The 26,408-nt window shown below is 53.2% G+C and overlaps 1 protein-coding gene across 4 annotated transcripts in view; it reads right to left on the bottom strand.

Moving 5' to 3' along the window:
• The window catches only part of TMEM45B (transmembrane protein 45B), a 46,186-nt gene extending 20,503 nt beyond the window's left edge, over positions 1-25,683 (bottom strand). Inside the window, exons 1-5 of one of the 4 annotated variants that reach the window (XM_075327082.1) lie at positions 25,624-25,683; positions 15,125-15,316; positions 6,571-6,783; positions 5,881-6,065; positions 5,660-5,805 (exon numbers count right to left, since the gene is read on the bottom strand). In XM_075327082.1, the coding sequence (XP_075183197.1) occupies positions 5,660-5,805; positions 5,881-6,065; positions 6,571-6,783; positions 15,125-15,308 (728 nt within the window). In that variant the 5' untranslated portion in view covers positions 15,309-15,316; positions 25,624-25,683. The other 3 variants (XM_075327084.1, XM_075327083.1, XM_075327085.1) reach the window with 3 other exon arrangements.
• Positions 25,684-26,408: the final 725 nt, after the last annotated feature.

Raw genomic sequence — 26,408 nt, 5'->3', positions numbered from 1 at the left:
CGCTTTTCCGTCATTTGGATGTCACAGGTCAAAGACCGGTGGGTGACAGACATTTTGTCTCGCGGGTACAGAATCGAGTTCAGTTCTCGTCCTCCAACTCGGTTCTTCAGAACCTCCCCACATCCAGACCGAGCAGATGCACTGCTGCAGGCGGTGGACTCTCTAAGAGCGGAAGGAGTAGTGGTTCCTGTGCCGCCTCAGGAACAAGGACGGGGGTTTTACTCCAATCTCTTTGTGGTTCCAAAAAAGGACGGCTCGTTCCGTCCTGTTCTGGATCTAAAGCTGCTCAACAAACATGTGCACGCCAGGCGGTTCCGGATGGAAACCCTCCGCTCTGTCGTGGCCTCAATGTCTCAAGGAGACTTCCTTGCCTCAATAGACATCAAAGATGCTTATCTCCACGTGCCAATTGCTACAGAACATCAACGTTTTCTACGTTTTGTGATAGGAAACGAACATCTTCAGTTCGTAGCTCTGCCATTCGGTCTGGCGACAGCCCCACGGGTTTTCACCAAGGTCATGGCGGCAGTGGTAGCGGTCTTGCACTCTCAGGGACACTCGGTGATCCCTTACCTAGACGATCTACTTGTCAAGGCACCCTCTCAAGAGGCATGCCAACTCAGTCTACATGCTACACTGGAGACTCTACAGACGTTCGGATGGATCATCAACTTTCCAAAGTCGAATCTGTCTCCGACACAGTCACTAACGTATCTTGGCATGGATTTCCATACTCGAGCAGCGAGAGTGAAGCTTCCGCTGAACAAGCAGCGGTCACTACAGACAGGGGTGCAATCCCTCCTTCAGGGCCAGTCGCACCCCTTACGGCGCCTCATGCACTTCCTCGGGAAGATGGTGGCAGCCATGGAAGCAGTTCCCTTTGCGCAGTTTCATCTGCGTCCACTTCAATGGGACATTCTCCGTCAATGGGACGGGAAGTCAACGTCCCTGGACAGGAAAGTCTCTCTTTCCCAGACGGCCAAGGACTCTCTACAATGGTGGCTCCTTCCCACCTCATTGTCTCAGGGAAGATCCTTCCTGCCCCCATCCTGGGCAGTGGTCACGACAGATGCGAGTCTGTCAGGGTGGGGAGCAGTGTTTCTCCACCACAGGGCTCAGGGGACGTGGACTCCGCAGGAGTCCACCCTTCAGATCAATGTTCTGGAAATCAGAGCAGTGTATCTTGCCCTACTAGCCTTCCAGCAGTGGCTGGAAGGAAGGCAGATCCGAATTCAGTCGGACAACTCCACAGCGGTGGCATACATCAACCACCAAGGGGGGACACGCAGTCGGCAAGCCTTCCAGGAAGTCCGGCGGATTCTGATGTGGGTGGAAGCCACGGCCTCCACCATATCCGCAGTTCACATCCCCGGCGTAGAAAACTGGGAAGCAGACTTCCTCAGTCGCCAGGGCATGGACGCAGGGGAATGGTCCCTTCACCCGGACGTGTTCCAGGAAATTTGTCGCCGATGGGGAGTGCCGGACGTCGACTTAATGGCGTCCCGGCACAACAACAAGGTCCCGGCATTCATGGCGAGGTCGCGCGATCAAAGAGCTCTGGCGGCAGACGCATTGGTTCAAGATTGGTCGCAGTTCCGGCTCCCATACGTCTTCCCACCTCTGGCACTCTTGCCCAGAGTGTTACGCAAGATCAGATCCGATTGCAGCCGCGTCATACTCGTCGCCCCAGACTGGCCGAGGAGATCGTGGTATCCGGATCTGTGGCATCTCACGGTCGGTCGACCGTGGTCACTGCCAGACCGACCAGACTTACTGTCCCAAGGGCCGTTTTTCCATCAGAATTCTGCGGCCCTGAACCTGACTGTGTGGCCATTGAGTCCTGGATCCTAGCGTCTGCAGGATTATCTCAAGGAGTCGTAGCCACAATGAGACAAGCTAGAAAGTCGACTTCTGCTAAGATCTACCACAGAACGTGGAAGATTTTCTTAGCTTGGTGCTCTGCACAGAGAGTATCCCCTTGGCCATTTGCATTGCCCACCTTTCTTTCCTTCTTGCAATCGGGGTTGGAAAAGGGCTTGTCGCTCAGTTCCCTTAAAGGGCAAGTCTCGGCACTGTCTGTGTTTTTTCAGAAGCGTCTAGCACGTCTTCCTAAGGTGCGCACGTTCCTACAGGGGGTCTGTCATATTGTGCCCCCGTACAAGCGGCCGTTAGATCCATGGGATCTGAACAGAGTACTTGTTGCTCTGCAAAAGCCGCCCTTCGAGCCTCTAAAGGACGTTTCCTTTTCTCGCCTGTCACAGAAAGTGGCGTTTCTTGTCGCGATCACATCGCTTCGGCGAGTGTCTGAGCTGGCAGCTTTGTCATCCAAGGCTCCTTTCCTGGTGTTCCACCAGGACAAGGTAGTGCTGCGCCCCATTCCGGAGTTTCTCCCTAAGGTCGTATCCTCGTTTCATCTTAATCAGGATATATCCTTGCCTTCCTTTTACCCTCATCCGGTTCACCGGTATGAAAAGGACTTACGTTTGCTAGATCTGGTGAGAGCACTCAGAATCTACATTTCCCGAACGGCGCCCATCCGCCGTTCCGATGCACTTTTTGTCCTTGTCGCTGGTCCGCGCAAGGGATTGCAGGCTTCTAAAGCCACCCTGGCTCGATGGATCAAAGAACCAATTCTAGAGGCCTACCGCTCTGCGGGGCTTCCGGTTCCTTCAGGGCTAAAAGCCCACTCAACCAGAGCCGTGGGTGCGTCCTGGGCATTACGACACCAGGCTTCGGCTCAACAGGTGTGCCAGGCAGCAACCTGGTCCAGTCTGCACACTTTCACCAAGCATTATCAGGTGCATACCTATGCTTCGGCGGATGCCAGCTTAGGTAGAAGAGTCCTGCAGGCGGCAGTGACATCCCCGTAGGGGAGGGCTGTTTTGCAGCTCTAGCATGAGGTATTTCTTTACCCACCCAGGGACAGCTTTTGGACGTCCCAATCGTCTGGGTCTCCCAATAGAGCGCTGAAGAAGAAGGGAATTTTGTTACTTACCGTAAATTCCTTTTCTTCTAGCTCTTATTGGGAGACCCAGCACCCGCCCTGTTGTCCTTCGGGATTTTGTTGTTGTTTGCGGGTACACATGTTGTTCATGTTGAACGGTTTTTCGGTTCTCCGATGTTTCTCGGAGTTAATTTGTTTAAACCAGTTATTGGCTTCCTCCTTCTTGCTTTGGCACTAAAACTGGAGTACCCGTGATACCACGGGGGGGGTATAGCCAGAAGGGGAGGGGCCTTGCACTTTTTAGTGTAGTGCTTTGTGTGGCCTCCGGAGGGCAGTAGCTATACCCCAATCGTCTGGGTCTCCCAATAAGAGCTAGAAGAAAAGGAATTTACGGTAAGTAACAAAATTCCCTTCTTGTCTGTAACTGTACTCTGACATATGTATATTCTGTAGATTCCCTATTGTATATATTGTAGTTTCTAGTGTGCTTTAGGCTGATTAAATTATATAATTAATCTTGGGCTGTTCTGTTATCTCGATCTTGAATCCCACGTCTGTGTGTTCGGCTAATAGTTACCGTGAAGCGGTTGGTGGCAGCGAGTTTGTGCCAAGGATTATTGTGGGGAGGCCAGTGAGATTCGGGGAGATTTTATATATTCCGCCCGCGGAGGTCGGGGGAATATATACCCTACTCTCACCGGGGACCCTTCAATAATCGGCATAAGTAGTATAGCGGCCTCCTTGCTTATTGTCGGGCAATTCCATAATTGGCCTGACTATAAGAGGGGCGCTAGAGAGCGCGTCACGTGCTCTGTCTGTCGGTCGGGAGGTATAAAGGAGGGGTGACCCCCACTTGTTACCCCCCGATTGTGACGTACTGGTAGCCAGCGCGGGGGATTTCTGAGTGACCCCCCGGTGGTTTGTGACAGGTGGTATCCCCCTTTCATCTCAGTCAGGATATCTCCTTACCTTCCTTTTGTCCTCATCCAGTTCATCGATATGAATTGGATTTGCATTTGTTGGATCTGATGAGAGCGCTCAGAATCTACATTTCCCGCACGGCGCCCCTGCGCCGCTCGGATGCACTCTTTGTACTTGTCGCTGGTCAGCGCAAAGGGTCGCAGGCTTCCAAATCCACCCTGGCTCGATGGATCAAGGAACCAATTCTTGAAGCCTACCGTTCTGCTGGGCTTCCGGTTCCATCAGGGCTGAAGGCCCATTCTACCAGAGCCGTGGGTGCGTCCTGGGCATTACGGCACCAGGCTACGGCTCAGCAGGTGTGCCAGGCAGCTACCTGGTCGAGTCTGCACACTTTCACCAAGCATTATCAGGTGCATGCCTACGCTTAGGCGGATGCCAGCCTAGGTAGAAGAGTCCTGCAGGCGGCGGTTGCCTCCATGTAGGGAAGGGCTGTTTTACGGCCCTAACTTGAGGTATTAATTTACCCACCCAGGGACTGCTTTTGGACGTCCCAATCGTCTGGGTCTCCCAATGGAGCGCCGAAGAAGAAGGGAATTTTGTTACTTACCGTAAATTCCTTTTCTTCTAGCTCCAATTGGGAGACCCAGCACCCGCCCTGTTTCCTTCGGGATTTTTTGGTTTTTCGGGTACACATGTTGTTCATGTTGAATGGTTTCAGTTCTCCGATGTTCCTTCGGATTGAATTTGTTTAACCAGTTATTGGCTTTCCTCCTTCTTGCTTTTGCACTAAAACTGAGAGCCCGTGATCCCACGGGGGGTGTATATGCAGAAGGGGAGGGGCCTTACACTTTTTAGTGTAATGCTTTGTGTGGCCTCCGGAGGCAGTAGCTATACACCCAATCGTCTGGGTCTCCCAATTGGAGCTAGAAGAAAAGGAATTTACGGTAAGTAACAAAATTCCCTTCTTTTCCCACACTTTTATATGTATGGGACTAAAGCGAAATTAAGAGGTGACCTGCTCCAAATCCACACAAATATATAGAATTATTATTTATTTTAATTACAAGCAAATCAGAAGGGACCCAGCAGCCTCCACCGATTGCTGAAATCGTGCCCTTCCTGTGAAGCTGCGCAGACGGTCTCTATTGAGTCAGTTCGATGCTTTCCAGCCCACATTCATTATTTGCGGAGTTGGTAGATTTAAGGGGGTGTTACCACGCAGCGACATCGCTAGCGAGCATACCCGCCCCCGGCATTTGTGCATCACAGGCAACTCGCTGCCCGTGGCACACAAAATCGTTCAGAGCCGTCACACACACTTACCTGCCTAACGACGTCGCTGTTGCCGGCGAACCGCCTCCTTTCTAATGGGGCGGTTCGTGCGGCGTCACACAGCAGCCGCCCAATAGAAGCGGAGGGGTGGAGATGAGCGGCCGTAACATGCCGCCCACCTCCTCATTGCGGACGGCCACAGGTAAGCTGCAGTTCGTTGTTCCCGCGGTGTCACACGTAGCGATGACTGCTGCCATGGGAACGCCGAACAACCTGCGTCCTCAACAATCAACGTTATTTTGAAAGTGAACAATGTGTCAACGATGAACAATAAGGTGAGTATTTTTGATAGTCAATGACTGTTCGTTGGTGTCCCACGCTAAAATGTCGCTAACGATGCCGGATGTGCGTCACAGAATCCGTGACCCCGGCGATATATCATTAGATACGTCGTTGCGTGTAACGGGGCCTTTAGTGTCCAGAATATGACGACCGTGATAATGATAATTCCTTTAAACTTACCAATACACCAAGGTATAGTGAATAGCGATGATCATCAGGGCCACGGCGTAGTGCCAGCAGAAGCACATGGTAATGAACATGATATTGTCGTGATCCTTCTGGTCCCACTCGGGGGCTCCTCCCAGGGGGTACAGCACAAATGCAATCTACAAGGAAAGCAGAATGAGTGAAGCCTGCGGTGAGCAGCCCTGTGTGACGGTGCAAACACCAGCGCCCCCGACCTGCCAGAACCAGGAGCCCTGCAGCATGGCCAGGCTGGAGCGGAATAATTCCAGGACGATGTTATCCCTCAAAAACACTTCAATGGTGATTGTGACAGAGCCTCCGAACACGGCGATGAGCAGCAGAGAATGAATGTGCTGGTCAAGAGGCGGACGGTTGTGGACGTGGTAATAGAAGAGGAGGCCTGCAAGAAAGGAACAGATGAAAGGTGACCGTAACGCAAAGCATGGAGGTCATCAGATTAGGAGAGCGCGGCGCAGCGTCACAGCGCAGCCACCGGAGGTATTCCACATCCACACTACTAACATGTCACCCACCGTGACCCCGACCCCAATGTCCATCACTACTGATCAGCAAATGCTCCTCCGCCAGCCGAGGCCATGTCTGCGCAATCAGCGATTGTGGGAAGCACAAGTGAAAACATGGATGTGCTGGTGACGGGAACGAGGGCTGGGGCAGATCCACGAGGATTGTGCCGCGATGCTCAGTCTCGTTTCCCTTTGTGTCCAAAAATACCATTAAACAAATATATAAACCATGTATCTGCAGTTTGTGATGATGTGACCCTGCAGCATTTTGGATGCAGCTCTGGAGCCATACTTCATGGTGCATCCGCGCTGCTGTCCTCGCCGTCTGCCTTCCTGTAAGTCCCTTTCCCACCGGAGCGCAGACGGATCATCATTTCTCACCTTCAATGAAGACGGCCAGAGCCAAGGACAGCCGGTCCAGGCCTAGCGGGAGGCTCAGGGGGAAGTAGGTGAGGATGTCCACCACTCCGGAGAGCCCGTAGAACAGGTACATGGTGGTGTGCTGCCAGTTCATGAGCTTCACCCAGACATGCTCCTCGCTGCTGACCAGATGCATGTGAGGACCGTCCGGCACAAACTGCTCGGCCAACATCCCTGTACGGGGAGAGGGACGCAAGGGGTTAAGTCACTTATCACCATCTGCTGATATAATGGCTCCTGATATTAAGCCTGCCTCCCCTGAACAACAAAATGGACAACAGGGCGGAGCCCCGGGTGAAATCAGCTCACCGCCATCCAATGTAATATGTCAGTGTGAGGCAAATCCCGGGATATGAAGATGAATTATGACTTCCAGTCATAATCGCTCATCACTCCCTGGCAGTGCCCCCCTCCCTTCTTGTTCTCAATGTCCAGCATCTGTGAAGGTGTTACACCTCCATGGCCATCTCCTGTGATATGGAGATGAGATGATGTGGGAACAATGGACACAGGATGACTCCCTGCCGTGACCCTGTGGTAGGAGCTGCTATCTCATTAGCAAGCTTGGAAGTATCCAGACAGAACGACTCCAGTAAAAAATGGTTCATATCTCGCAAGCCATATTTCCGATAAATATGGCAACCATAAAAATGGTGTCTCCGCATGCGGACGATGCTGGCACACCCTTTTTTATGGGAGCGGGAGCTTGGGAAATACCCCAGGCGTGATATCAGCCAATGTGGAACTAGTAGACAAGTCACGAGTCCTCTCATTCTGTAGCTAAATTCACAGCTGTCACAATGAGAGCGTTGGCGTCCGCCTACGACGCTCCCAGGCCAAGTTATGGCCATATTCCATGTTGTGGATTTTGTCCATAACTCCAGCCAGGGGTGGAGCAGTGCTCCCTCTGAGGTCACTAAGGTAGGAGGGGACCTGGATTTGCCCAGGTTGATAACCCTACTTCGGCCATTTTCCAGTGTTCTTTCGCTGGGGGTCACGTGTAGGAAACATCTGTGGGAGTTCCTGGAAACCTGGTCTACAGCGCCCCCCTGTGGCCAGACGCACAAGGTAACTGATTGAATTGCATACCTGTTTGTAAACCATGCTTTATCTGTAACTGTACTCTGACCTATGTATATTCTGTAGATTCCCTATTGTATATATTGTAGTTTCTAGTGTGCTTTAGGCTGATTAAATTATATAATTAATCTTGGGCTGTTCTGTTATCTCGATCTTGAATCCCACGTCTGTGTGTTCGGCTAATAGTTACCGTGAAGCGGTTGGTGGCAGCGAGTTGTGCCAAGGATTATTGTGGGGAGGCCAGTGAGATTCGGGGAGGTTTTATATATTCCGCCCGCGGAGGTCGGGGGAATATATACCCTACTCTCACCGGGGACCCTTCAATAATCGGCATAAGTAGTATAGCGGCCTCCTTGCTTATTGTCGGGCAATTCCATAATTGGCCTGACTATAAGAGGGGCGCTAGAGAGCGCGTCACGTGCTCTGTCTGTCAGTCGGGAGGTATAAAGGAGGGGTGACCCCCACTTGTTACCCCCCGATTGTGACGTACTGGTAGCCAGCGCGGGGGATTTATGAGTGACCCCCCCCGGTGGTTCGTGACATATTGGTGGCATAGCGGTGGGATCGAGATAATAGTGTGTGTGAGTGTGAGACCCATACTCCCAGACACTAAAGACTGCCTGCAGCAGCTGTGGCTGCTGGGGTCTTCAGACTAGCTCAACACTAGAGTGTCAGAGTGCAGATACTGTAAGGTGTGTGGAGGCATCAGGTGTCAGTTCTGTGTCAGTGACCAAAAGTCTGCAAGAATGGCTGATGGCACCAGGAGCAGAGCTAGGCAACTGGCCAATGCTAAAGCAGGAGCCGAAGAGAGGGAGGACGGTGCTGTGGACAGTAATGAGGAGGTTGTCCACGAGCCCTCCAAGAGCCCGACGCCAGAGAACAGCTCTGCAGAGGACATTGCACAACCTGGCACTGCTGGACAAGATGAGGAGCAGCTCACCCAAGGGTCCTCAACGAGCCAGATGCCAGTCCTCCGCTCTGAAATGGACAGTGAATCCCCTGGCTCTGCAGCGTGCCGCAGATCACCACTTGCCAATCCCTCCGGCCTGAGAGGTGCAGAGGCCCTCCTTCAAGCTGCCTTGGCCAGGCTTATGGCTGGAGACCGGGATACCTACGAGATACTCATGGCCGAGCGTGGGCGACAGGCAGCGCGTGACGCTGAGGCTGCGGAACGGCAAGCAGCGCGTGACGCTGAGGCTGCGGAACGGCAAGCAGCGCGTGAGGCTGCGGAGCGGCAGGCAGCGCGTGAAGAGCGAGAGCGACAGGCAGACCGTGACTACCAGCTGCAGCTAGCTCAGCTCCGGCCCTCATCAGCCACATGTGACCTTCAAAACACCAAACTTCCAAAGGTCCGTGTTGAGGACTTCCCAGTGCTGGAGAAGGATGGAGACTTGGACTCTTTCCTGACTGCTTTTGAACGGACTTGCTTGCAGCACCATCTGGACAAGGATCAGTGGGCCAAATACCTGACCCCCCGTCTAAGGGGTAAGGCCCTGGATATCCTTGGGGACTTGCCTGCTGAGGCAGATCAGGGCTACGACACCATCAAGCGGGCCCTGATCCAACAGTACAACCTCACTCCAGAGTCCTACCGCAAGAAGTTCCGGACCCTGCAAAAGGGACCAAAGGACTCCTGGGCTGACCACCGGCGGGCACTTGCCCGAGCTGCCGACCACTGGACCCAAGGCCTGCAGCTTTCCACCGGACCGGAGATCCTGGACTTGATCATCACGGAGCAACTCTTGTGGAACTGCCCTGAGGATCTCCGCCAGTTCATCCGAGACCAGAAGCCAAAGGGGTCCACGGCTACAGCTGCCCTGGCCGATGACTACACCAACAATCGGGCTCCTGAGGCCAGGAGAGCAGCCACCAGCAGCACCTGGAGAGGGGGTAAGATGAACTCTGCGACTGCCCCACCTGCCCCTAGACTGCAGGGGGTGTCCCCCTCAACTCCCCTCTCCAGGCCCGTGGCAGAACCAAGACGGTGCCACCAGTGCAACTTACCTGGACACTTCAAGGCCATGTGCCCTCAGCGTCCCAAGGCCCCGTCCCCGTCCCAAGGGCCGCCCAAGGTGTATTGTGTGGGTGGGGGTGGTGGTAGGTCCCTGGACAGCTTCCAACCTGTCACCGTCGGCCGGTCTGTGACCATAGGACTGCGAGACAGCGCCTCGGAGGTGACTCTGGTGCGGCCTGAGATGGTGTCCCCCCAAGACTTGATCCCTGGAAAAACCCTCGCTGTCTCCGGGATTGGAGGCATTGACCCGGCGCTGCCTGTTGCTGACATTTATGTGGACTGGGGCGCAGGGCGAGGGGTGAGGGAGGTGGGGGTAACTGATCGGATCCCTGCAAACGTGCTACTTGGGACAGATTTGGGGCAGATAACCTCCCAGTTTGGGCCCCCCCCCAAGGGCTGAACCTTCAGCCCGTACTGACATGACTCCTAACAATGTTAATGTGTTATCTATGAATGATGTAAGGGAGGAGGGAGTGAACTCTGATATTTCTGCTTGCATAGACACCATAGACACACACTCAGCTGCAGCTGTGACAGGGGAGGGGGTCAGAGAAAGGTGTGACAATGCCTCTACCAGTAACCAGCCAGTGAGCTGGGATCTGTTGCCCTCTGCAGGGATAAGCAGAGAGCAGGGTGCTGCAGGGGGAGGACCAGTGTGTGGGGTGGGGGCTACCACAGCAAATGTGGGGTCCCCAGAGATTTCACAGCGGGGTTCTGTTGCTGCAGGAGGGGAACAGGCAGGTGAGATTGGGGCCGGTCCAGGAGCGGAAGTGCTCCCAGGTAAGATCTCGGTGCATGGTTCCCCCACAACCGGGGTGTCAGGAAGCCAGGTAGGTCTGCCTGAACCGGCGACTTGGTCAGGAACGGAGGAGGAGCAGGCACGACCCACGGTCGCAGCAGCTGTGGCCGCTGTCACCCGCAGTGAGAGTGCTGGAAGCCAAGGGGCCTCCCGGAGGTCCGATAGCTCTTCCCCTTCTGACCAAGTGGCAGCCGAGTCAGGCGGAGGCCAGGACACAGGTCCCGGGGTACTGACCGAAGATGTGACAGTCTCGTCGATTCTGGCCACATCTAGTCAGGGGTTTCAGGCAGCGTTAGAAGCTGACGACAGCCTGAAAGCTCTTAAGGAGCAGGCGGCACAGCCTCCCTCGGACCCGGAGCGAGTGGTCTGGGACCAAGGACGGCTGTACCGGGTCACGGTCCAGCAGGGTTCACCGGAGGCGTGGCCCAGGGACCGACAGTTGGTGGTACCCTATCCGTTCCGGACGGAGTTGTTGCGGATCGCACATGAGATTCCGATGGCCGGACACCTAGGGATCGCTAAGACCAAGGCCAGGTTAAACCAGCATTTCTACTGGCCAAAAATGGGGGCCGATGTGGCTGCCTACTGCCGTTCGTGTGAAACCTGTCAGAGTGGGGAAGGCGGGGCCACACCCCAAAGCCCCACTAGTATCTCTGCCAATCATCGATGAGCCTTTCAGGAGGGTGGCTGTGGATCTGGTCGGCCCTCTGGCCATCCCCAGCAGCTCCGGGAAACGCTTCATACTGACGGTAGTGGACTATGCCACCCGGTACCCAGAAGCAGTGGCCTTGTCGTCCATTCGGGCTGACAAGGTGGCCACCGCATTGCTGGAGATTTTCTCCCGAGTGGGTTTTCCCCAGGAAATGCTCACTGACCGGGGGACCCAATTCATGTCCCAGCTGATGGAGGCACTCTGTAAGCAAGTCCAGGTGCGACATCTGGTGGCCAGCCCGTACCATCCACAGACTAATGGCCTGTGCGAGCGGTTTAATGGCACCTTAAAGCAGATGCTTAAGATGTTGGTCGACTCCCATGGGCGTGACTGGGAGCGGTATCTCCCACACCTGTTATTTGCTTACCGGGAGGTTCCACAGGCCTCAACAGGATTCTCACCGTTTGAGCTCCTGTACGGGCGACGTGTGCGGGGCCCCCTGGCTCTGGTGAAAGAGGCTTGGGAAGGGGATTTGGCCACCCCTGGAGTGTCGGTTATCGAGTATGTCATGCGCTTCCGGGACAAAATGCAGGCCTTGACGCAACTGGTACACGACAATATGGCTCAAGCCCAGGCCGATCAGAAGCGTTGGTACGACCAGAACGCTTGTGAGAGGACCTACCAAGTGGGTCAAAAGGTGTGGGTACTGGTCCCCGTACCACAGGACAAGCTTCAGGCAGCCTGGGAAGGCCCATACCTCGTGTACCAGCAGCTCAACCCTGTGACGTACCTGGTCACCCTGGACCCTGCCCGTGGAAGGCGGAAGCCCGTCCATGTGAACATGATGAAGGCACATCATGAGCGGGAGGCATGTGCGCTCCCCGTGTGCAACCTGCCCGAGGAGGGAGAAGCGGAAACCCTCTTGGATATGCTAGCCCAGGTTAGGGCAGGCGGATCCATTGAGGATGTGGAGGTTGGCCACCAGCTCTTGGAGGACCAACGGTCCCAGCTGTGGGCCACCCTACTCCCCTTCCGGGGGTTGTTTACCAACCAGCCCGGAAGGACTGACTTGGCTGTCCATCACGTGGACACTGGGGATCATCCCCCGATCCGGCGTTCAGCATATCGGGTCTCCCTGGAGGTGCAGCAACACATGCGCCAGGAGACTGACGAGATGCTGAAGCTGGGGGTGATCCAGGCATCCAACAGCGCTTGGGCCTCGCCTGTAGTCCTCGTCCCTAAGAAGGACCGAACCACTCGGTTCTGCGTGGACTACAGGGGGCTCAATGCTGTCACGGTCGCCGATGCGTACCCAATGCCACGCATCGATGACCTGCTCGATCAGTTGGCCGGGGCTCAGTACCTGACCATCATGGACCTGAGCCGGGGATATTGGCAGATCCCCCTGACTCGCAAGGCCAGGGAACGCTCTGCCTTTATTACCCCATTTGGACTATACGAGTCCACGGTGATGCCATTCGGGATGAGGAATGCCCCTGCCACTTTCCAGCGGATGGTCAACACCCTGCTCAAGGGACTTGAAGGGTACGCGGCCGCGTACCTGGATGACATTGCCGTCTTCAGTCCCACCTGGGAGGACCACCTAGAGCATCTAGCACAGGTGCTCAGGCGGATCCACCGGGCAGGTTTGACCATCAAGCCGGGAAAGTGTCAGCTGGCCATGAGCGAGGTCCAGTACCTCGGTCACCGGGTAGGCGGGAGAACACTGAAGCCCGAGCCTGAGAAAGTGGAGGCCATCGCATCCTGGCCCACCCCCAGGACCAAGAAGCAGGTGATGTCCTTCTTAGGGACCGCCGGGTACTATAGGAGGTTTGTTCCACGCTATAGTAGCCTGGCAAAGCCCTTGACGGACCTCACCAAGAAGAAGCTGCCCTCTGCAGTCGATTGGACAATGGACTGCGAGACAGCCTTCCAGGCCCTAAAGGACGCCCTGTCCAGCCCGCCCGTGCTACAGGCAGCCGACTTCACGCGGCCGTTTGTAGTACAGACCGACGCCAGTGACTTCGGCCTCGGTGCGGTGCTCAGCCAGGTGGACTCTGCGAGCCAAGAGCACCCAGTCTTGTACCTGAGCAGGAAGCTGTTACCAAGGGAAGTGGCCTATTCCACGATGGAGAAGAAGGAGTGCCTGGCCATAGTGTGGGCCCTGCAGCGTCTGCAACCCTATCTATACGGGCGCCACTTCATCGTGGAGACGGATCACAATCCCCTCAGCTGGTTGCACACCGTCTCTGGGACGAATGGGCGATTGTTGCGATGGAGCCTTGCGCTCCAGCAATACAACTTCACCATTCGCCACAAAAGGGGCCGTGACCACGGTAACGCAGACGGGCTGTCCCGACAAGGAGAGGTCGCGGACGGGCGCACGGGGGAACACCGGAGTGTGCTGCCCCCTAGCGCCCTCAAAAGGGGGGAGGTGTGAGGCAAATCCCGGGATATGAAGATGAATTATGACTTCCAGTCATAATCGCTCATCACTCCCTGGCAGTGCCCCCCTCCCTTCTTGTTCTCAATGTCCAGCATCTGTGAAGGTGTTACACCTCCATGGCCATCTCCTGTGATATGGAGATGAGATGATGTGGGAACAATGGACACAGGATGACTCCCTGCCGTGACCCTGTGGTAGGAGCTGCTATCTCATTAGCAAGCTTGGAAGTATCCAGACAGAACGACTCCAGTAAAAAATGGTTCATATCTCGCAAGCCATATTTCCGATAAATATGGCAACCATAAAAATGGTGTCTCCGCATGCGGACGATGCTGGCACACCCTTTTTTATGGGAGCGGGAGCTTGGGAAATACCCCAGGCGTGATATCAGCCAATGTGGAACTAGTAGACAAGTCACGAGTCCTCTCATTCTGTAGCTAAATTCATAGCTGTCACAATGAGAGCGTTGGCGTCCGCCTACGACGCTCCCAGGCCAAGTTATGGCCATATTCCATGTTGTGGATTTTGTCCATAACTCCAGCCAGGGGTGGAGCAGTGCTCCCTCTGAGGTCACTAAGGTAGGAGGGGACCTGGATTTGCCCAGGTTGATAACCCTACTTCGGCCATTTTCCAGTGTTCTTTCGCTGGGGGTCACGTGTAGGAAACATCTGTGGGAGTTCCTGGAAACCTGGTCTACAGCGCCCCCCTGTGGCCAGACGCACAAGGTAACTGATTGAATTGCATACCTGTTTGTAAACCATGCTTTATCTGTAACTGTACTCTGACCTATGTATATTCTGTAGATTCCCTATTGTATATATTGTAGTTTCTAGTGTGCTTTAGGCTGATTAAATTATATAATTAATCTTGGGCTGTTCTGTTATCTCGATCTTGAATCCCACGTCTGTGTGTTCGGCTAATAGTTACCGTGAAGCGGTTGGTGGCAGCGAGTTGTGCCAAGGATTATTGTGGGGAGGCCAGTGAGATTCGGGGAGGTTTTATATATTCCGCCCGCGGAGGTCGGGGGAATATATACCCTACTCTCACCGGGGACCCTTCAATAATCGGCATAAGTAGTATAGCGGCCTCCTTGCTTATTGTCGGGCAATTCCATAATTGGCCTGACTATAAGAGGGGCGCTAGAGAGCGCGTCACGTGCTCTGTCTGTCAGTCGGGAGGTATAAAGGAGGGGTGACCCCCACTTGTTACCCCCCGATTGTGACGTACTGGTAGCCAGCGCGGGGGATTTATGAGTGACCCCCCCCGGTGGTTCGTGACAGTCAGGTTTTCCCCAGGATTAGCGGATTGCAGGAGATGAAGGGGCTCAGTGCTGCCCGGACCCCGGATGGTTATCTGTGGAAGGGGCTCACATCATGATATTCCCTATCAGGTATATGGGAACGGGTTGGGAGACAACACCATTGTGTCATGATTCCCATACATATCCCTACACCCCCATCATACACAGAGGTGCCCCAGGTGTGACGTCCACCATGAACCCCAGAGGTCAGCTCCGGCCCTCACCTACGACAGTGAACACCACCTTCATTATCCCCTCGATCAGCTCCAGGCGTTTGTAGCATTTGTTGTTGTGACATTTTCCCTTGTTTCTGTTGTTGAAATATTTGAGCGGATACTTTACCGACCACCACAGGCCGAAAACCAGGAAGAAGCTGCCCGGCAGCGCGTGACCTTTGAAATTCGCCATTGATTTTCCTGAAAGAAACAGAAATGTTATCAGTAAAATGATAAGAGCAGAAGATGTAATCCACCATCTCCAGGTGACGGGAGCGGCCGACGCGATCCATCGTCCCCGGGTGACGGGAGCGGCCGACGCGATCCACAGTCTCCAGGTGACGGGAGCGGCCGACGCAATCCACCGTCCCCGGGTGACGGGAGCGGCCGACGCGAGCCACCGTCCCCGGGTGACGGGAGCGGCCGACGCGAGCCACCGTCCCCGGGTGACCCCCCTCTTCTCTGCCATCAGCCACAGATCGTCATGACGATTATCTGATCGGCCTGAAAGTTTAGGTATTTATGGCTTTGGGTGATGGTACAGCTTCAGCAAAGGGATGCAGAGAAAGAATCCTTTGTTCTATTGGAGGGAAAAACTTCCAAAACAGTTTTTAAGCGCTACGTTAATGCTAGAAAAATGAAAAACATATTGCCAGAATCCCTGTGGAGTGCTGAACCCAGCGCACCGTCTCGCTTGACGGGGAGATTGCCGGTATCACGACAAATTAGTATTGGCCAGTAAAATCGTACTAGATGCGTTGTGTTTGGTATCTATGTAAATGTAAAATCGAGATAAAATATGACACTAATTTCTTTCACCTGTGTGGCCCAGGGGCAAAGATATGTAAAAAGCTAGAATTAAGGAACCTTTGGGACCATCTCTGCACAGCCCACAAGAGACTGTAAAATGAGGTCACAGAGAAGGGGGGTTACCTAAGGTATAAAAGCGACAGCTCCTTTCTGGGGGGGTCAGTCAGTCTGGAGGGCATCAGTAAGGGTGATGCTGGCCGATTCTACCATCTTCTTCTCTTGGAGTCCCTCCACTCTCTAAGTTCGGACGTCACTTCTATGGCACGAGTTTAGTAAGTTTCACGTTTATACCTTTTATTTTTTATGTACAGTTAGGTCCAGAAATATTTGGACAGTGACACAAGTTTTGTTATTTTAGCTGTTTACAAAAACATGTTCAGAAATACAATTCTATATATAATATGGGCTGAAAGTGCACACTCCCAGCTGCAATATGAGAGTTTTCACATCCAAATCGGAGGAAGGGTTTAGGAATCATAGCTCTGTAATGCATAGCCTCCTCTTTTTCAAGGGACCAAAAGTAATTGGACAAGGGACTCTAAGGCCTGCAATTAACTCTGAAGGCGTCACCCTCGTTAACCTGTAATCAATGAAGTAGTTAAAAGGTCTGGGGTTGATAACAGGTGTGTGGTTTTGCATTTGGAAGCTGTTGCTGTGACCAGACAACATGCGGTCTAAGGAACTCTCAATTGAGGTGAAGCAGAACATCCTGAGGCTGAAAAAAAAAGAAAAAATCCATCAGAGAGATAGACATGCTTGGAGTAGCAAAATCAACAGTCGGGTACATTCTGAGAAAAAAGGAATTGACTGGTGAGCTTGGGAACTCAAAAAGGCCTGGGCGTCCACGGATGACAACAGTGGTGGATGATCGCCGCATACTTTCTTTGGTGAAGAAGAACCCGTTCACAACATCAACTGAAGTCCAGAACACTCTCAGTGAAGTAGGTGTATCTGTCTCTAAGTCACCAGTAAAGAGAAGACTCCATGAAAGTAAATACAAAGGGTTCACATCTAGATGCAAACCATTCATCAATTCCAAAAATAGACAGGCCAGAGTTACATTTGCTGAAAAACACCTCATGAAGCCAGCTCAGTTCTGGAAAAGTATTCTATGGACAGATGAGACCAAGATCAACCTGTACCAGAATGATGGGAAGAAAAAAGTTTGGAGAAGAAAGGGAACGGCACATGATCCAAGGCACACCACATCCTCTGTAAAACATGGTGGAGGCAACGTGATGGCATGGGCATGCATGGCTTTCAATGGCACTGGGTCACTTGTGTTTATTGATGACATAACAGCAGACAAGAGTAGCCGGATGAATTCTGAAGTGTACCGGGATATACTTTCAGCCCAGATTCAGCCAAATGCCGCAAAGTTGATCGGACGGCGCTTCATAGTACAGATGGACAATGACCCCAAGCATACAGCCAAAGCTACCCAGGAGTTCATGAGTGCAAAAAAGTGGAACATTCTGCAATGGCCAAGTCAATCACCAGATCTTAACCCAATTGAGCATGCATTTCACTTGCTCAAATCCAGACTTAAGACGGAAAGACCCACAAACAAGCAAGACCTGAAGGCTGCGGCTGTAAAGGCCTGGCAAAGCATTAAGAAGGAGGAAACCCAGCGTTTGGTGATGTCCATGGGTTCCAGACTTAAGGCAGTGATTGCCTCCAAAGGATTCGCAACAAAATATTGAAAATAAAAATATTTTGTTTGGGTTTGGTTTATTTGTCCAATTACTTTTGACCTCCTAAAATGTGGAGTGTTTGTAAAGAAATGTGACAATTCCTACAATTTCTATCAGATATTTTTGTTCAAACCTTCAAATTAAACGTTACAATCTGCACTTGAATTCTGTTGTAGAGGTTTCATTTCAAATCCAATGCGGTGGCATGCAGAGCCCAACTCGCCAAAATTGTGTCACTGGCCAAAGATTTCTGGACCTAACTGTAACTGTCTATACTGTATTTGTATTGTTCCCTTTTGTAAATTCTTGTATATTTTTTTAAACACTGCCTATTTTCGGATTAAATATATAAAATGTAATAGTTTCTTTCCTCATGCTTATATACGAATCCAAAAAATCCGAAGGGCCTTATGCTATCTGTAACGGGTCCCCAGCTATCCCGAAAAGCTGGGTGGTGGCAGCATGATTGTTATTGCATAGAATTATTGGAGTGCTATCATTAAGGGTACCGAGGTATATATATATATATTCCATTAGCGGGAATCGGTGATATATACATTTACCCTTGCTGTGAGACCTCCAATATCTGGCATTATTAGCTCAGCAGCCTCATTTTATGCATTGTCCTGCAGTACCAAAAGTGGCCTGCAGACAAGGGAGGCGCTAGAGAGTAGTCGTGTTTGTAAAAAAATCAGCGAACAGCTGCGGGATATCTGAGCGACTCCCCTGGCTGTTCATGACATTGTCCTTTTCCTTAAAAGTTCGAGCAACATTTACTCTAACAGCCTTTGAAGGAGACGTCCTTTAGAGGGGATTACAGGCCACCGGGCCCCCAGACCCCCACACCGCACCCAGAGCATGGTACAGCTCTCGTCCTGCATTTTCTTAATGGTCTCGTAATCCCTGGGCCAGTAAAGGACCCCTGGGTGCTGATAAATTCATTCCAGGACCGAAGGAGCGGCATATGACTTTTGGAGCTAATTTTCCATTCAAAAAGTCAAGGATTGCAGGCTCCAAGAATGGGGGAGGGGGGGATTACAGGCACCGACAATGGGGGGGGTGATTGCAGGCTCCAAGAATGGGGGGGGGGTGTTGCAGGCACGGGGGGGAACCACCGTCTATCTCTGCACACACGAGTTTATTTTACTTGTACCAATCCCTGCCATTGCAGGTTGATATCCTTCTCTCCCCGATGAACTCTCTCTATTGAGAGGGGAACGCGTCAGAAGCGCGGTTTTTTTTATGAGGTTGCGGGGCAGACAGCTTACTAGGGTGCTGCCCTTGTCAGGGCAGAAGTCTATTTACGGGGCACGACTGGGGCTGATACATGATAACCCGACTGCTGACCCTGTTCATTCCAGCCTGTGATTCCTGTCCTTATGGTTGTTGCTCATCGTTGCCTGTGGAGAAGGATCGGGTGAGATTGATCTATATTATTGCCCTTTTGGCATTTTTGTATTATGCACTGCACTTTTTGATATTCAATTTTATATGTTAGATTAAAGGTTAAGTTTTAGTTGCTGCTATTGAACTTACAAATATGAGCAGTCAGCCGCCACCACCAGAGGGCGCTCACTCCACACCCCTCAGTCAGCTCCTTAGCGCCCCCTACTTATTCTAAATCTCCCACAGAAAATGTAGTGAATTGAAGAAGAGCAGCAACACAGACACGTCCTCCATGTGTGCACACCGCCCTGAGAGGACGGGCAAGAAGGGGAGACTTTACCACCGGTGTATGCATTATATCTGGCTGGACAGGAGGCGACTGTCTGGAGCAGTGTGGGTTTTCTTCCCATAATGGCAGCTCAGATTTCTGAAATTAAGAGGAAACAAATAGCATGGAAATGATGGATATAAGGATGGGAGTGGAGCAGCGCGGCAGGAGAGCGTCGGCGGAGCAGCGCGGCAGGAGAGCGTCGGCGGAGCAGCGCGGCAGGAGAGCGTCGGCGGAGCAGCGCGGCAGGAGAGCGTCGGCGGAGCAGCGCGGCAGGAGAGTGTCGGTGGAGCGCAAGAGTCTTCCCCAAACACCGTGTAGAAGGTGATCGGGGGCTGAGCGCAGCATGTGGGGGGTGCAACACTGGACCATGATTTTCACACGTAATCAGTGGCGCCCAGGATAATCAGGAACAAATAAAAACAGAACGTTCCTGCACTGCAGTAAGAATAACGAAAACCAAAAGGTGCGGAATAAGATGTGGTTCCCCCAAATAAAGCAGCGCCTCCTGTTACTGTCAGTGCTAATGACTCTGTCAGTGTCATGGGATTTCTCACAGAGAATACTGTGTTCGGGGTGCGATATTCTGGATCTTTGCTGTCATTACATTTTCCCTGTACACAGATAATGTGAACGCGGCCTGACAGATGAGGACGATCCGGCTTTATATGTGCAGGCGATCAACTGTTGGGTCCTCCCTTGTGTGTGCGGCTCGTTGGGACGACCACAGTATGACCGGTCTCCGGTAGTTGTCCGGTGGAGAAGAAGCGTCATAAGCCCCTGCTGTGAGAGCAAGGCCTCAGAAGCTGGGAAAGCACAAGGCAGGGGTGACCTGGGGTGGGCGCAGGGGTGACCTGGGAGGGTGCAGGGGTGAGCGCAGGGGTGACCTGGGGTGGGCGCAGGGGTGAGCGCAGGGGTGACCTGGGGTGGGCGCAGGGGTGACCTGGGGTGGGCGCAGGGTCAGCAGTCATCCGCGCAGTCATCCCGGCCCTGGAGCGTGAGGCCTCGTTAACACCTGCAGTATTTATCTCAGGACTTGTAGCCATAGCCAGGAGTGGGCAATGACTGCAGACGTGGTGCCCGTGTTTCTATTGACACACCCCAGGGCCATGGGGTACTCTGTCCCAGGCCTTGAATCATGGGGATGTGTCACGGGTGTGGCCGGTGCCCGGTTCCGTGACCCTGGGGGTCACTTAAAAAAGGGGGAATAATAAAAGGGAAAATAAAGTGTTTTTGGTGCCGCCACTTGCAGTATGTGGCTATATGGGTCACGCCGCGGCTGCACAGTCTCTCACTGCTGGGGCTGGTGGTATTAAGCAGCTTAGGTGTGATGGCCCTCTGCAAGTAGAGCTAGGCCCCAGGGGAGGATGATGGTGGTTGTAGTATAGATGCAGAGGTGTAGGAAGAATTCAGACAACACAGGGGCTGCGGTTTAGCTTGTTCTTTACTCATTGGTTCTGTGACGCTGCAGCCCGGCTGGTGCTGGTCTCTACTGATCCGGTATTCCCTTTGTTCCAGTGCCGGTGTAGTGACCTGGTGACCTTTACTTCCATGCACCCTGTAGTCTGTAGTAGTTGGTGGTTCCCCGTGGCTTGGAGCGTTTTCGGGGTCCCCTCCTTTCGTCTCCATCCTGGCCCATACGGCAGGCAGCTTGAACCTCTCTTGGGTCGGACCTCTGTCCCCGTTCCCTCTCTACTGGACACCAAAGTGGGTGAGGTCCTTGATGATCCCCTCACCGGGCAGATTCTTATCAGATGAGCCTAAAGCATCCTCCTGAACTAGGGGTCTGTACCCCGCTGGTGATCGGTCCCGTGTGTACTCTCACCATACTCTCCCTGGCGACCGGACGCCTTTAGCCCAAGTCACTTTACACACTCTGTCTGAGCGTTGACTTCTGACTGACTGTATGACTATCAAGATGTCCATCTTCTGTCCACTGCACTGACTAGCCCCTTCTCCACCCAGGTTTCCGACTAGGGGATTGGATGAGTCCATCATCCAGATGAATATGTCTCACAGCTGAGGGTTTGTTACAGTTGCCTTTTCACGCCCAGATTACGCTGCAGCTACAACTTAAAAGTCAGTAATTAGAAGTGAGCAATGACAATTAGCAGTAATCCAGGGACGACGGTGTAACCGGAAATATGGAAGGACTCCGTCACCGTCATACCTGCTCCGATACAATGTAACAAAGCAGCAGAAAGGTGGGCGACCCGGGGAGCGCGAACTGGATACAAGTGTAACAAACCCTCAGAAATTCTACCCACAGGTCCTCATCACTTTATGTAAACAGAAATGTTTCCATCCAGTGTCAGCAAATAGTGACATTATTTACATAAAACAGCACAGACTTGTAGCAGAAGGCAGCGGAGCTGGTGATACAATGCGGAGGAGGCTCAGGGCGGCTGACAGGGCACAAGCCCTGGGTGATACAATGCGGAGGAGGCTCAGGGCGGCTGACAGGGCACAAGCCCTGGGTGATACAATGCGGAGGAGGCTCAGGGCGGCTGACAGGGCACAAGCCCTGGGTGATACAATGCGGAGGAGGCTCAGGGCGGCTGACAGGGCACAAGCCCTAGGTGATACAGTGCGGAGGAGGCTCAGGGCGGCTGACAGGGCACAAGCCCTAGGTGATACAGTGCGGAGGAGGCTCAGGGCGGCTGACAGGGCACAAGCTGGTTTTTCAAGATCCTACATCCATCAAATACAAACAGAAACTCTCCGCGACAACGAGCGAGGACACTACTACAGGCCTGGAGCGCTGCCCTCCGGCCCACCGAGACCCGACCCCCTGTATATACAGCGTGGGGTGAAGGAGCCCCAAAAGACACAAGGACCGGGGTGAAGGAGCCCCAAAAGACACAAGGACCGGGGTGAAGGAGGTGGTGGTCTGCGCCATTGCATAGACGTCCCATCTCAGGAGCAGAGAGGAGCGGACCGTGAAAGTTCAGTTCAGCCGGACTATAGATAAAGTTCTGTTCTGAACCCGAACCCCAATAGAAGTCACTGATTGTGAGCGGAGACCCAAACTGCCCATCCAGAAACAGATCTCTTCCGGGGCGGGGTCTTCCCATTATCAGGATTTTTTGTTTGGTGCACACTATATCTGATCACGCTGTTGTTACCCCCAGTGTGAGCCAATCACCACACTGCAAGCGGCTCACACAGAGCTGAGCACCAAGCACCACGCGCACCCGAGCACAGAGCGCACCCGAGTGTCGAGTGTACCCGAGCACAGAGCACCGCATGTACCCAAGCACAGAGCGCACCCGAGCACCACATGTACCCGAGCACAACAATGCTCGCTCGAGTGGTCCGCATACATACAGAGCCTGAAGTCTGAACTCAGACCCTGATGACGGCCGTGTTCAGTGGGTGCCGCACCCGGGGAGGTCTGTGGGACGAGCTCTCACCGCGAGGGTCTCACTCAGGGTTAATCTTTCACACATGGATAAAAAGAAACAATGCACAGAATTATCCATTCACCGTCACTTCTGCAATAGTAACGAGCGCACGACTTCCTAATGATGGATTTCCTGGATGAGAAGCCACATTCTGTGATTCCGCGCTCCATTGTTCCCCTCTATCAATCACTATGAGCTACAACTACGGACTGCGCCCAAGATCAATGGGTGAATTATAAAGCCACCGAAGTGTAAGACAGGACTGTAACAGCAGAATAGTGAGCGCAGCTCTGGAGGTGACTGGAGGATAAGACACAATGTAACAGCAGAATAGGGAGTGCAGCTTTGGAGGTGACTGGAGGATAAGACACGATGTAACAGCAGAATAGGGAGTGCAGCTCTGGAGGTGACTGGAAAATATCACACAATGCACAATGTAACAGCAGAATAGTGACCGCAGCTCTGGAGGTGACTGGAGGATAAGACAAGATGTAACAGCAGAATAGGGAGTGCACCTCTGGAGGTGACTGGAGGATATGACAATGTAACAGCAGAATAGTGAGCGCAGCTCTGGAGGTGACTGGAGGATAAGACACGATGTAACAGCAGAATAGGGAGTGCAGCTCTGGAGGTGACTGGAGGATAAGACACAATGTAACAGCAGAATAGTGAGTGCAGCTCTGGAGGTGACTGGAGGATAAGACAAGATGTAACAGCAGAATAGGGAGTGCAGCTCTGTAGGTGACTGGAGGATAAGACACAATGTAACAGCAGGATAGTGACTGCAGCTCTGGAGGGGACTGGAGGATAAGACAAGATGTAACAGCAGAATAGGGAGTGCAGCTCTGGAGGTGACTGGAGGATATGACAATGTAACAGCAGAATAGGGAGTGCAGCTCTGGAGGTGACTGGAGGATAAGACACAATGTAACAGCAGGATAGTGACTGCAGCTCTGGAGGTGACTGGAGGATAAGACAAGATGTAACAGCAGAATAGGGAGTGCAGCACTGTAGGTGACTGGAGGATAAGACACAATGTAATAGCAGAATAATGACCGCAGCTCTGGAGGTGACTGGAGGATAAGACATGATGTAACAGCAGAATAGTGACTGCAGCTCTGGAGGTGACTGGAGGATAAGACAAGATGTAACAGCAGAATAGTGAGTGCAGCTCTAGAGGTGACTGGAGGATAAGACACAATGTAATAGCAGAATAATGACCGCAGCTCTGGAGGTGACTGGAGGATAAGACATGATGTAACAGCAGAATAGTGACTGCAGCTCTGGAGGTGACTGGAGGATAAGACAAGATGTAACAGCAGAATAGGGAGTGCAGCACTGTAGGTGACTGGAGGATAAGACACAATGTAATAGCAGAATAATGACCGCAGCTCTGGAGGTGACTGGAGGATAAGACATGATGTAACAGCAGAATAGTGACTGCAGCTCTGGAGGTGACTGGAGGATAAGACATGATGTAACAGCAGAATAGTGAGTGCAGCTCTAGAGGTGACTGGAGGATAAGAAGTTATAGTGGCTGCTGTCAGACATTACAGGTGTGGTGTGTCGGTATGTTGTGTGACGCTTTTGGCTGCACGGTGTCACAGGGAAATGTCCTGAGTGACTGCGCTCACCTGTAAAAGTCACTCCAAGGAAATACAAGCAAAGAATGAAGGCAGATCAGGAATGGTGGCTGCAGACGAGCGGTCCGTGTGGACGGTCGATGCTGTTCTGCACGGGGTAAAGCGTCTGGAGGAAACATACACTAATGTAGAATGTGTGATGGCGGCCATTGTCTGCGGTCCTCCTAAGGCGCGGGGGGACCACACAGATCGGGCACAAAGATTGAGGAGGGATTGGTTTATTTCCTCCTACTCATTGTTAATCCTCTTTACTGGCCGTATCTTCCGTCTCCTGCACCGTCCAGTGAAAAGCGCTGCAAAACACACGACGCCCGTCCACCGGAAAACGCGCCATTCCCTACTGCCTCAAATCTCCCTGTGCACAAAGCCTTAGGGGCGGCCGGGGCCCAGGAGCGGTCGGCACCGTCCACCTCTGCACAGGAGGCACAAGCATTCATCCGGAGCGGGAACGCCAACAAATACGACCGGTTATTGTTACATTCCACCCGAGAGGGGACATCGCCCGCAAAGAAGAAGAAGAAGGGGACGTCGCCCGCAAAGAAGAAGAAGAAGAAGGGGACGTCGCCCGCAAAGAAGAAGAAGAAGGGGACGTCGCCCGCAAAGAAGAAGAAGAAGAAGAAGAAGGGGACGTCGCCCGCAAAGAAGAAGAAGAAGAAGGGGACGTCGCCCGCAAAGAAGAAGAAGAAGAAGGGGACGTCGCCCGCAAAGAAGAAGAAGAAGAAGAAGGGGACGTCGCCCGCAAAGAAGAAGAAGAAGAAGGGGACGTCGCCCGCAAAGAAGAAGAAGAAGAAGGGGACGTCACCCGGAAAGAAGGTGTCGGGTCCGGGATTTATCCCTGCATGGCCCAGAAACCTTCCCCGCGAGGTACTGGACATACAGGTCAGTAGGATCGAACACAATAGCCAGTATAGACCATGACAACAATGGGTCACCAGACAACCGATCAGTACACCAGTCCTCACGCCCATGGCCACCATGAGTCGCTGACTAGTTGCCATATGTCACCAGCTCCATAACACCCAGCAGGTCACCCTCATATTGCCAGACATTGCCGCCTCTCTGTGTGGTCCCCCCCGCCCCATATAACCCAGACATTACATCACCGGACATTGACCTCACATACGGTGAGAAGTGACCACAGCTCCGGAGGGTCCACACGAGGAGCTGAAGAAGAACCAAGCCCATGAGAAGGATCCCGGAGTGCGGGGAAGGTCCCGGGATCACTGGTGGATGAAGCTCTCACCTGTGCGCGCTGCTCGGTCTCAGCAGGAGATGTGAACAGGTGTACACTCCCCACACCTCATGCCAGGCGGGGGAGGTGTGAGCCACGGCTGCGACCTTTGCACACAACCACATAGGTACATTAAAACCAGTTCTGCCTGTGTTACACGCAGCACCACAGATTCTTCCTGATATTAGGGCCCTGGGCTCCTCAGAGGCCAGGGGGGGATGATAACCCTGTACACCCGGGGGGAAAGGGGGGGCTGATAACCCTGTACACCTGGGGGGGAAGGGGGGGCTGATAACCCTGTACACCAGGGGGGAAAGGGGGGGCTGATAACCCTGTACACCCGGGGGGGAAGGGGGGGCTGATAACCCTGTACACCCGGGGGGAAAGGGGGGGCTGATAACCCTGTACACCTGGGGGGGAAGGGGGGGCTGATAACCCTGTACACCCGGGGGGAAAGGGGGGGCTGATAACCCTATACACCCGGGGAGAAAGGGGGGGCTGATAACCCTGTACACCCGGGGAGAAAGGGGGGGCTGATAACCCTGTACACCAGGGGGGGAAGGGGGGGCTGATAACCCTGTACACCCGGGGGGAAAGGGGGGGCTGATAACCCTGTACACCCGGGGAGAAAGGGGGGGCTGATAACCCTGTACACCAGGGGGGGAAGGGGGGGCTGATAACCCTGTACACCCGGGGGGAAAGGGGGGGCTGATAACCCTGTACACCCGGGGAGAAAGGGGGGGCTGATAACCCTGTACACCCGGGGGGGAAGGGGGGGCTGATAACCCTGTACACCC

This window comes from Anomaloglossus baeobatrachus, chromosome 11 (genome assembly GCF_048569485.1).
Source record: "Anomaloglossus baeobatrachus isolate aAnoBae1 chromosome 11, aAnoBae1.hap1, whole genome shotgun sequence".
In the NCBI taxonomy this organism is placed as follows: domain Eukaryota; kingdom Metazoa; phylum Chordata; class Amphibia; order Anura; family Aromobatidae; genus Anomaloglossus; species Anomaloglossus baeobatrachus.
Note: the sequence above shows the minus strand (reverse complement) of the source record. Positions and strands in the feature narration are given on the sequence as shown.